Source organism: Cariama cristata, unplaced genomic scaffold (assembly GCF_000690535.1).
Source record: "Cariama cristata isolate BGI_N322 unplaced genomic scaffold, ASM69053v1 scaffold9085, whole genome shotgun sequence".
Lineage (NCBI taxonomy): Eukaryota > Metazoa > Chordata > Aves > Cariamiformes > Cariamidae > Cariama > Cariama cristata.
Genome location: NW_009618092.1, coordinates 13512 through 25783, shown reverse-complemented (window position 1 = coordinate 25783; position 12272 = coordinate 13512). Strand labels below are relative to the sequence as shown.

The following is a 12272-nucleotide window of genomic DNA, read 5'->3' as shown; positions in this document are numbered from 1 at the left end:
TAAAGAGGGGAAGACAACACCAAAGAAGGAGAAAATTTCTCCCAAGAAGACTGAGGTAGGAGCTATCAAAATTAATTCAGCTGTCTTGGTGGAGTTTGCATGAAAATAGTTTTTATTTATTATTGTTTATGTGTCACTGTTGTAACTTGGTACCTTGAATCTTCTGGGCAATTTTTAAGAATTTGAATTCTGGTAAGGCTTTAAGTTCCTAGCAATTGTAAAAATATAGGAAAAAATAGCTGGAAAAGTGTAAATTAAATGCATGGAGGAACTGAGAGTTCTTTAATGCTCAGTAAGGTATGCATGTACACTGCAAAATTAGTTCAGTGCTTTTTCACGTTTAAGTTTCCTGAAAAAATGCAGAATGCAGGAATTCTGACACTTACCTAGTCAGTGAAAGCTTACTGTTTATGTGTGTGGGGTGACCTTGTTGATCTATACTGCTGTTGGAATGATAAATGGGTATTGTGCCCTGCCCTGCCCAATCTCTTATTTCTGGAGTATATTTTTTATGATTGATACATTATGTAGGAATATAATTTAGTTTTCTTCTAACTGTCTGATTCAGTAACTCTAATTATTGAACACATTGGCAGTTATTGGTAACCTTAAAACATACTTTTTAAACATAAAGTACAAAATAGCTGATTTTGACACTTCAGTGCAGAGCCTGCAACTTTTTTGGAGGTGAGTTTAAAATAATTTTTTACTGATGAAGAAGCTTAAATGTCTTTTAGAAGTAGGAATACTACAAAGTAGACTTTATGTAAGTGATGATCAGGTATAGACAGTATGTACATTCTGAAATAAAATAGGATGTGAATTTAAAGCAACAATTTATGAATTAAGTGAGCATGTACATGTGGAATACAGATGAATCTACAGAAACTTGACAGTAAAAAGAAATCCATGCACCCATTGTTTAAACTTTCAGATGAGTTTTTGAAATCTTTTTAAAAAGAGCAAAATACCCCAAGTGTTAGAACTTTTTCCTTTGGTGCATAAAAATGTCTTAAACTGTGATGCTTGTTTATTTTGTTGTTTTTATATATGTAACAGTATTAATTTATTTTTTTTTTCCTCCTGCCCAAGTCTGGAAGCCCTGAGGACTCTGAAAAGAAGCGAATCAATTATCAAGCCTACCGAAGCTTCCTGAATCGTGAGGGCCCAAAAGCACTGGGTTCCAAAGAGATACCTCAGGTAAGTTTGCCTACAGCAGAATTCTATACGCAGAAGTGGAGTGTGTTGTAGACTTACTGTTAGAAGTGATCTCACAAGTATCAACTAAACTCTTTTTAAAAACTGGTATTTTTTTCAAATGGGAAGTATATATTGGAAAAAGCTAAATTGTAATGCAAAGCAGTGACTAAATGTAAGGAAATATACTAAGAAATTAAATTTGGTATTTGTTTTATGAAGTCCATGATGATGAAAAATAGTTAGTCTTAAAGTTGAAGATTGCTATCACTCATTTGACTGACATGCTATGCTTAAAGCACGGTGTTATGAATGTGATCAGCCAGGTAAATAATGTGTGAAGTTTTGTTGGTAGCTATTCCTTTTAATGGCTTTTGAACTTTTAGAACTATTACCTAGCTAGGTATGATAGGCTTATTTTTAGAGTTTCATAGTGTACTAGACGTGATAGGGGGTTAAAAAAGCTTATGGTAAAGAGGTATTTGGTAGGATCACATCAGGTAACGGCATTTTTCTGCAATGCTTTGGTTCTCAGGGAGCTGAAAACTGCTTGGAAGGCCTGACATTCGTAATTACAGGCGTTCTGGAGTGCATTGAAAGAGATGAGGCCAAGTCTCTGATTGAACGTTACGGTGGAAAAGTAACTGGCAATGTCAGCAAAAAGACAAACTATCTGGTTATGGGGCGAGACTGTGGCCAATCTAAATGTGAAAAGGTGAGTGTTCGTGTGCCTGAGCAAAGTAGAAGTGAAACTGTGACTTGTTCGTATCTAACCGTTGATTTTCAACATCTCTGCCAAAAGGAGGCAGTACTACTAATAAAGTGCATGTTAAAAAGCAAAAATTGCCAAATATTTTAGGACTTTGTTTTGTTTCTCTGTATATGTGTATACACACACACATATATATATTTTAAAAAACCAACCAAACAAAACCCAAACAAACAAAAAAATCCTTGTTGTTGTGTTCCTAAACATAATCTTTACTGGAAAGCACTTTGAAGTGAATTATGTAACTCATAACTTTATTTGACTTTACTTTTAATTCTTACTTTTGCTCCAGGCATCAACTTTAGGGACAAAAGTTATTGATGAGGATGGCCTGTTTGATATTATTCGAACTATGCCAGGCAAAAAGTCCAAATATGAGCTGGCGGCTGAAACAGAGGTTTGTTTATTATAAACTTAGGGGGTTTGTGTGTGGCTTTATGTGGGTTTGGTGGGTTTTTTTGCTTTGTTTTGTTTTTAATTCAAAGCAGTTTTGGTCTTCTGTTCCAGTAACAGTAACCCTACAATTGTCAATTTGACCTTTGGGGTTAAAAGTACTGGAAGTGAACATTTTATATTTGTGTTTAAGACTTCTACTTGAGAGCTGTAGGGTTTTTTCCCACCTTTCATTTTTATACTCTGACATTATTCTGTATCTTAGGTATCTGATTGAGGGGGTAATTGTATCTCCTTAGATGGTTTCAGTTTTAAACTTTGAGTATTTGCTTATTCTTTGAAATAAGTAACTGTGATATCGTGTGGTACCTAGGTGGACCCAATATAAAATTGCACTGTAGACAGAGGACCACTGTATGTAAACCATGTATGTACATAATAGATTTTTGTCTTTGTGGTACTTGAACTGCTAATATTAAAGGTAATTTTCTCAGGGAATACTGTAAAAACAGTAGCAAGGTTTTTTTATGCACGTTTAAATTAGTCTGTAGTGGTTGATAAAAGGTTATTAAAATCTCCGTTAGCTCTAGCACATTGTGCATTCGGTATAGCCATTGCTTTGGTGCTTCTGATGTGGGTAGACATGAATTGTTGCATGTAAAGACACTATTGGTGTCTTAAGGAAAAGCAACTCTAAGCTTACTAGCTAGTTACTTTCACTCCCTTTGAATTGTTCTGGTTTGAATACTTTCTGGAAGGGTTTTGCAAGAGCTTCATGGGGGTGTCTGGCCCTTTTCTTCCGACCTGACAGTCATCAGCTTTGTATTTTTTTTTTTTTTTTTTTAAACAATGTATCACGCTTCATGAGTAAGGGGGCTACTCTTGGAATTACCAGAACATTTCCTGCCTCTCTTTTGTGGGTGGTGCTACAGAACCAGGTGGCATCATGTTTAACAGTGCTTTATTTTTTCAGAGAGGAATATTTCTTTATCTGCTCTTGAAGTGTTTTTTATCAATCCATAAGCTTTGTTACTTTCCTAAGCACTCCTGTACATGTGTTCAAATGAAGTTTCCTTTTACTTTTCTTACCTTTATTTTCTGAAGGCGAAGAAAGCGGAGTCGAGACCTAAAAAGACACCACAGAAAGGTGAAAAAAGGAATTTTAGTCCATTCAAAAGGGAAGCTGATAATAAAAAAACCAAGTCTACTCCTGAAAAAGGAGATACAGTCAAATCTGCCAAGAAAGAAACCACTGGTGTTCGAAAGCTTATGGACTTTAAATGGCAGAGTGTTGAGAAGAAAGAAGCCCCAAAACCTAAGGGAAACTTAATTTCTGAGGTTAATGAAGATGGAACAGAGAGATTGCTATGGGTAGATAAATATAAACCCGTGTCTCTTAAGGCAATAATTGGACAGCAGGGTGAGCAAAGCTGTGCCAATAAACTGCTCCGATGGCTCAGAAATTGGCAGAAGAATGCCTCGGAAGATGGACAAGGTGAGCAGCGCGGTTAACTTTTCTCTGTATTCTTCCATGCCAGACTGCTTGGTTCCCTGGACCGATAAGGGTCTTTGAGATGGCAGAGCAACTCTAGAAACTGGGAATGAGGCTGCAGTTGGATGCATTTTTAGTAGCAGTTGAGCCTGAGTTTTTTGGGTTTTTTTTGTTGAAGCAGTTGTTCACTTACCACCCATCCCCCCAAAAAACCAAAACAGAAAACTATGTTAGAAAATAATTTTTTTAAGTCTTGTGGTAGTCTCTTAACTGTGACTTTTTTCCCTAAAAGAAAACAAATTAACCTAGCAGTAATGTATATAAAAATGGCCTCACATTCAGCCTATTGAATTCTTTCTCACCAAGAGAAATGTTGGCCTGTGCTAACCTGTCTGTACACATGGTGAAAATACAGGATAGCAGCATATCTAAAGGGCTGCTGTCATGCATGGGGAAGAGATGAATTGTTAAGGTCCTGGTTCTGCCTGGCAGGTAGTCTGTGTCATGCATAGTGTGTCATCCTATAGGCGTGTTTTTCTGTGTTTCAAATAGCATTTAAGCTTTGCTTCAACCGTAGTGGGTAGTGGGGTTTTTGTGTGTGTTTTGGGTTGGTTTTGTTGGTGTTCGTTTTTTTTTTTTTTAATGATGTGGTTGTGAGGAAATTGCTGGAATAGTTATATTACATTAATAGCACTTTTGCTATTTTTCAATTTAGAATCACTGCAAATCTTGGACTAAGATGGTTTAAGCTGCTTTTCTCCAAATGGTTAGGATACAGATGTGTCTGCATTTTTTGATATTCATATCGGGCCTTAAGTGAGAAAAAACTCCAGTGATGTTTGATATCTTTAGAAGTATGTAGTTTGTTTTGTAATACACACCTAGGTAAAACCTGGAATCTTCTTTTATAGCAAAGACCAATAAAACTGGGGGCAAAGATGATGGTACTGGTTTTAAAGCAGCATTACTCTCTGGTCCACCTGGAGTTGGTAAAACTACTACAGCTTCTTTGGTTTGTAAGGTGAGTTCCTCTTAACAGGTTTTCCCAGCAGTTTTTGTTATGTATTGATTCTGTATCTGGATACAGGTACAGCGTGCAGGTGGATGTCCCCTAAATGACCAAGGTCTGCTCCCAACCTAGTTCCATCTGCTCAGAACAGGGTTACAGGTGAAAATAGTGGAAGTTTAAGTACCTTTATCAGGTCTGGGGCAAGAATGTAGCAATGGGTGTCTGCATTTCTTTCTGCTATATTGAGAGGAAGCACATCACAGTATGTTGAACAGTTGGAAATGGTTTTCAAAAATTGTGAGCATTCTGCTAGTTCTACAAGTCGGAAAATATTTGCACTAAATTTAGTGGGAGTCAAATTCTGGCAAGCCTTTTGAAAGACTTGGTCGTGTGTTTATATATCTTACAAATATCTTTCCCAGACTAATTCTAAATTCAAATACTACTTCAGGATGAGAGGATTTGTCAGGACTACGTGTCCATTTCTAAATCTGAATTTAGAAATCGTTTTTTCCTAACTTACTGGAACACTGTGTTCCACTAACTGTGTCATGAGAATCAGCTGAGAACTCCATATTGTAGAAATACCATTAACTTAACAGTGTTGTAACAAGTTACAGATTATTTTTGTTCTTTGACTTAGAAGAATTTTCTTAGAATATGATACTGCCAGCTTGGAAGGGTTTCAGAACAGTTGTCAGCTATCTGACCTTTGTGCTGGGAAGGGGTGATTACTTGCCTCAATATTTGAGTTGTATAGAGTTAACTCCCAACCTCCCCCAGCCTCTGAGCTTTGTGCCAACAAGCTAATGCTGCACCCAAAACTAGACCTGCGGAAAAGCTGGATGTGCTGACTTGGGCTGATATCTGCACTAGCATGGTCTGGTTCCACTTCTGGTTTCCAAACTAGCTTGCTCACAGCTGCTTCAGATCTCTGCAGAGCATTTCGCTGTGCTCCACAGGAATAGCCAACACTGGGTGGTTCAAGCTGCGGTATCAGGGCTGTGTGCAGCACACTGCTGTGCTGTGGCATGCCCCTGGCAGGGGAGTTTGCTGATAAAGGAGCAGCTGGGTTCTTTCAGGGACTGACATGCAGCCCAGACATGTTCTGAAGTGTTAGGACTGCTGGGGGAGCCATGTGTTTCCTAGCTGCTAAATAGTTAAAAGCTGCACTTTCCTTCAGCTTTCAGGGGGATGTGACATATTTCTTTGTGCATAAAACTTTGATATGCGGCTGGAAATACCATGGAGCTTAGCCAGCCTTGGCTCATAGTTCTGCTTTCTGTCCCTGGTGGCAGTTCTGCTAATCTTTCAGAACTAAATCTGTGCCACTGACTCCCTCCCGCCACAAAGAAAAGTTCTCTTTTGGGCATATCTGTTACGTGTGTGGTTATAAATATTTTTGGAGTGTGAGAGAAAAGGAGTATAAGGGGAGAAATGAATCAAAGCCACAAATTATATGTGACAACAGTGTTGTAAGAGCTTTCTTCTGGAACTCTGAAATTCTGAGTATGCATATGCTCTTTCACTGATTGGTGTTCTCAGTTTTTGTGTGGTTTCTGTGTTTGCTCTAGGAACTGGGGTATAGCTATGTGGAGCTGAATGCCAGTGACACTCGCAGTAAGAACAGTCTAAAGGAAGTAGTTGCTGAGTCACTTAACAACACCAGCATCAAAGACTTCTGTTCTGGTATGTCTGTTGTTTGAAGGAGGATTTTTCTTGTACTAAGAGTCTGGTTACAGGAGGGACAAAGCTTCCTTATTACACAGCAGTGTTAGGAATTTAACTTGCTTGTTGTGTGGAGGGATCCAGCTCTAATAAGGCTGGCTTCATTTAGTAAGCTGTTTTATTTCACCTTCAATTGTAGAATTAAATCCTGCTATTAGAATCGGCTGTTAATCTGCATAAACTACTCAAGAACTCTGCAGTTGTTCTTCTGTTGCATGGGACTTGTTGCTTGGAAGATGACACGAGGTTACAGTCAGTTCTGTTCTGTGAACATAGATTCATGTGATCAAGTGGCAGAGCAGGAGGTTCACCACCACCTCAGTTGTCTAGGATGGGGTTACCTAACCTACAAAGCATTGGGTAAAACTCTGAGCAAGACCCTGTGTTATTCCCATCTCATTTTCTTGTCCATATTCATTTTCAGGCACATCCTCATCAGTTAGCGGGAAACATGTATTGATCATGGATGAAGTGGATGGTATGGCAGGCAATGAAGACAGAGGAGGGATTCAGGTGAAACTGCTATAGTTATTAGCTAATGCTACTGTTAAGAGTGCATACCATACACAGCACAAAATATTTCAAGCCAGCGTACTGTCCTCAACCTATGGTCCATAGAAAGTCTCTGGAGTACGGTTTATCTGACTTATTTTAGAAGTCTGTCTTGTGTGAGAAGAGCTATGCATTGGTAGAGGGAGGAAAAAAGATACTTTTGTAAAAGAAGCCTGGAGTGATGTACTTTAGGTGTTTATTCCTGGCCAGGTGAATTTATCCTAAGGTCTCTGTAGCTGATATCTACCTGCAGTGGGAGGTTTGTAATCTGTCTGGGACAGTTGCACTCTTCAGTAGGCAGTAACACGGAATAAATAATGCGGCATAGGCAGTATTCTCCTTTGTTCTTAGCAGCTCTGGTTTTAGCTTCTGAAGATTTCCTATGGTTACATGCAATACTTCGACCGTAAAGGGCATACAGATCTCTAGGCTTAGATGCAGACATTTATATTGCAGAAATATGAAATTGAACGGAATTTCACCTTTATTAGAGGACGCAAAGTTTGTTCTGGTAAGCCTAATAATGCTGAAGCCTCAGGGTTGAGCTCTTTGGACAGGGAAGAGCTCATCTTTTTACTTCATGCTTCTTCATTGTTTGTGGCAGGGCGCAGTCAGAAAGACACGCGCTCCCTCTGGGCATAGGCTAGGTCAAAGTGGCCTTTGGACAACTGAATCTACTTCTGCAGGTGGACAGCTCTACTCTGGGCTATTGCTCTTCGTTGCTTCATGGAGGATGGTCCAGACATGATTGCTGGAAGTAGATGGTGGAAGTGGGTAGACAGCAGATTTATTGCAGCTGAACAGGACAGCAAGTGAAAAAAGTAGGAGAGGGGCCACGTTTTCACTGTGTGGAAATGTGGTTACAGTGGGAGGACTTTTATAGACTTGCATCTGTCAAGGATCTGATTTAAGGCAGGGACTAATGCTGCTTGGTATGACATCTTAATCATTCTTATCGGAGTTATCTGATGTAATTTTTGTAATGTGTTTAAATCACAGGAGTTGATTGGTTTGATTAGACACACAAAGATACCCATCATCTGTATGTGTAATGATCGCAACCATCCTAAAATACGTTCCTTGGTCCACTACTGTTTTGATCTGCGTTTTCAGAGACCTCGTCTAGAACAGATTAAGGTAAGGTGGCTGTGGCTGTATGGGCTGCACTGAGTCACCATCAGTAACTTCTGTCTTCATGGGGCAGAATTTATACAGAATTGGAATTGCCACTTAAAACTTAATGGATCACCTCAGTGAGTAACTCTGCTTTTCAGAACGGGTTGTTTTTCTTCCTAAAGAATGAAGTATCCCAAAGCCTTTCAGATTTTAGCAGTTTATCTTAAATATATCCAAAGATTGCGTTGGTTTTTTTTTTTTTAAATGATCATACACATTTTTTACACCAATGACAAGGGATGACTTATGTTTATCAGAGAAAATTTAAATTATATGTGATATAAAAAAGTAGAAAAATGTGGTAATGCTCTTTCATAAATGTGTCAATGTATTGTGCAGGGGGAAGAATTCATAGGAATTCTCTAGTGACAATTTCTCAATTGTGTGTATTACAGGGTGCTATGATGTCTATTGCATTTAAAGAAGGCTTAAAAATTCCACCACCTGCTATGCAAGAGATAATCCTGGCAGCAAATCAGGACATCAGACAGGTTGGTGCCAATTCAGCATCGGTGTCCATTCAGAGAGCACATCATGTACAAGTCCTGGACTTCAACGTAGTATTTGAACAGTGTTGTTGTTTTTATGTATAGAGATCGGGCTGTTTTCTGCTCGAGTCTTCCATTTAAATGCTGTTATGCTACCAAATTGTAAATTTTGTTCTTTAGGTTTTACATAATCTTAATATGTGGTGTGCAAAGGATAAATCATTGACTTACGATGAGGCTAAAACGGATGCCAGCAGAGCCAAAAAGGATATCAGACTGGTAAGTGTAAAATACTGGATTGGCTTTTACTGTCATATTCTGTCTGATATAGTCACTAGGCTTCATGAGCCTCCTCCACACTAAAGCGCTGATAGCCTAGATGCAGGGAGCTGTCAGATTTGCCACAAGTAGTTGAAGAGCAGTAAATCAGGACAGAGTATGTCTTGATGTACTGGTTTCTTATGTAAGATGCAATTATGAAGCTCATGCTTCTCATCCCAAGACCTCTGTTTAGGAGGTAATTCTCTTAGTATCAGAAGTAAAACAGGTAAAGTGCTAGGAATGAAATACTGAACCTTGAACTTGTAACTGAGTCCAGATATTGTTGGGTACCATCGCTAAAGTAATTTTGTTGATAATGTGCTGTGTCTTATTGTTTGTGTTGACCTGCAACCCACTGACTTCTTGAAATATCATTTACTTAGGGCCCTTTTGATGTTGTCCGGAAGGTTTTTGCTACTGGAGAGGAGGCTTCTCGTATGTCTCTTATAGACAAATCGGATCTTTTCTTCCATGATTATTCCTTAGCACCTCTCTTTGTCCAAGAGAACTATGTACATGTGAAACCGGCTGCTGCTGGGTGAGTTATTGCATACCTTAAATTGACATAGGCCTTTGTGCCAGGGAGTAAAACTGGACTAAAACCGATCTGGCTATTTCTGATTTGTAATACAGTCAACTGTGTTTTTCCAGAGGAAATCTGAAAAAGCACTTGGTGCTTTTGAGTAGAGCAGCTGACAGTATATGTGATGGTGATATAGTGGACAGACAGATTCGTAGCAAGCAAAACTGGAGTCTTCTTCCAACACAGGTGAGCACTTAACACTTATTTTATGTGCTTTATGGATGTCCAGTGTAAAAGACTGATCCCTTGAAATTGATTTTTCAGTATAATTTTATGGCCTGTGTGGTTCATACTTCATGTAGTAGTCTCTGTTCTGCTGGTGAATAGAGCAGTTTCCCGTATTCATGTTGTTGAACACACGCTGTATCATGAAATGAAGTCTTCTGAAACTTTGAAAAGCTCGATCCTCCTTTATGAAGCATAGGAGCACATGGCACATTCCACTTCTGACATGCAGTTACAAGCCTGCTCTCTTTTATTGATGTACTTCCTATCCCAGCCTCTCACCAGGCTGGTATTTCTCCCAGAGCACAGAGGACTGGAGCTTCATTGCTGTACTTCAGTGTTTCAGCAATCATTAGACAAGACTTATGTGTGAAGGACTATGACTGGCATCAGAGAATGTATTCTAGATTAAGTTGGAAGGGACTTCTGGAGGTCCTCTAGTTCCCCCCGCTTAGGAAGCTGCTTAGGAACATAGCTAGCCAAGTTGATGCAGGTTTGTGGTGTTCTTTGGAAAAGTCTCCTTCACCATGTCTGTGTGTTGGATACTACAGTGCTTGTTTGTGGGAAGTCAGCTGTTTGACTGCGCTCTAAACTGGACGTGAGAAACAAATAGGCTTTTTTTTGTTATGGCTTTTAAACCCCAGATAATTTCAGATATTTTAGAACATGGTAACAAGCAGGGCAGTACAAGAGATGAAGCTGTAACTTAAAAGAGGGCTTGAACAGAAACAAGCAACCAAGAAAGAGTTCTTTTAAAATGCGCTGTTTCCACTATGGAACTGTATTGCCTACCCCCTTTCATGTGGACGAGTAGGGCAGTAGGTCATGGTGTCAGTGAGGCTAGCTGATGGTGACTGGAGTTTGGCATGTGTGTTGCTTTTTCAGGCTATTTATGCAAGTGTTCTCCCAGGAGAGCTGATGAGAGGTCACATGTCCCAGTTTCCTGTCTTTCCCAGCTGGCTTGGGAAGCTTTCATCCACAGGCAAACACGATCGTATCATTCAAGAACTGGCGATGCACATGAGTCTCAGGTAGTACTGATGTTCCTCTTCTGGTTTATATTGATGTGGATATTGAGTTCTCATGTAGTTTGTTACCTACCATTAATCCCTTGCTGTGCTTTGTACAAACTTAAGTGTATATTCTGTGACTATACTCCTATGTTGTCGAGGATGCTTTCTCAGCAGTTAATCTGGACAACAGACTGCAAACACTTTTAGTATAGTCAGCAGTACTGTGACTTTTTTTTTCCCCTGCCTGAAGTTGTTTCTCAGTTAGGGATGTGTTTCCCCAGATGGGTCGGTGTTTGAATACCTTGCATCGGTTATCCCTAATGCAGGGGTGGCAAAAGGAACGGCGCGCTGCAGCTTGCCCTTAACTCTCAAGGCAGCTGATTATCCATTTGCTGAGGGCCTTATCTGCAGGTTGCTTGTGTTTAGAAGTGAGTGGTGGTGGTTGTACAGATTTACTTACTACTTTCAATTTGACAAAGAACGCAGACATGCAAGAGGACAGTAAATATGGAGTATCTGTCGTATTTGCGGGATGCGCTCGTCCAGCCCTTGAAAGAATTTGGCGCGGATGGTGTACAAGAAGCTATAACATTCATGGACTCTTACTGCTTGATGAAAGAAGATATTGAAAATATCATGGAAATAAGCACATGGGGAGGCAAACCCAGTCCTTTTTCAAAGCTGGATCCCAAGGTAAAATTCACTGGTAAATTTTTTTCCTTCTATATCTTTAAAATCATAAAATAATAGCTGTCATATGGATGTGCTGCTGAAAGGCTGAAGTTGGTGCAGCTGCTTATTACCTGTAATTTAATAAATGGTACTCTTTAGATCAACTGTCAAACATACTACTAAAGGTTCAGGGGTGTGTCCTAAAAGCTAGTCAGGCTGGGCTTCATTCAGGAGTCTTAGACTTGTTGTTCCTGGTGTAAAGGATCACTGGGAGTCGGCTGTGTCTGGGGTGTGGAAGTGGAACACCACGGGACGGGGAAAGCCCGTACCTTTCTACAGGCAAGCTCCTAGCTATAAGCTGTTACCACCTTCGTGCACAGCACTGCCTGCCTTACTGTTGTGCAGAGGAGGGAGGCACAACCGTATCTGTTGCGGTGTGGGCACTGAATTAAGAGGCTGGCTTGCAGCTTGCGCCTTTCACAGGCCAGTTAGACTGAACTGCCAGACCTGGGGGCACTCTGTGGTGCTACTCCACTTCAGTGGTTGGGACCCTCGCCTGGTAGTACAAGGTGAGCTTAAGCTCAAGTCCCTATAACAAACCAGGTGGGGGTGAGAGCTGAACCATCATCTCCCCCATCCCAGGTCAAGTGCTCA

The 12272-nt window shown here is 40.0% G+C and overlaps 1 protein-coding gene across 1 annotated transcript in view; it reads left to right on the top strand.

The window, feature by feature from the left end:
- RFC1 (replication factor C (activator 1) 1, 145kDa) overlaps positions 1-12272 on the top strand; it is a 38266-nt gene that overhangs the window by 24356 nt on the left and 1638 nt on the right. The window contains 15 exon segments of the mRNA XM_009700728.1: positions 1-55; positions 1093-1200; positions 1733-1912; positions 2259-2363; positions 3464-3854; positions 4763-4872; positions 6435-6549; positions 7013-7101; positions 8140-8277; positions 8712-8807; positions 8985-9083; positions 9509-9663; positions 9777-9894; positions 10819-10964; positions 11426-11639. The exon segment at positions 1-55 is cut by the window's left edge and continues 8 nt beyond it. Of these exon segments, the coding sequence (XP_009699030.1) occupies positions 1-55; positions 1093-1200; positions 1733-1912; positions 2259-2363; positions 3464-3854; positions 4763-4872; positions 6435-6549; positions 7013-7101; positions 8140-8277; positions 8712-8807; positions 8985-9083; positions 9509-9663; positions 9777-9894; positions 10819-10964; positions 11426-11639 (2119 nt within the window).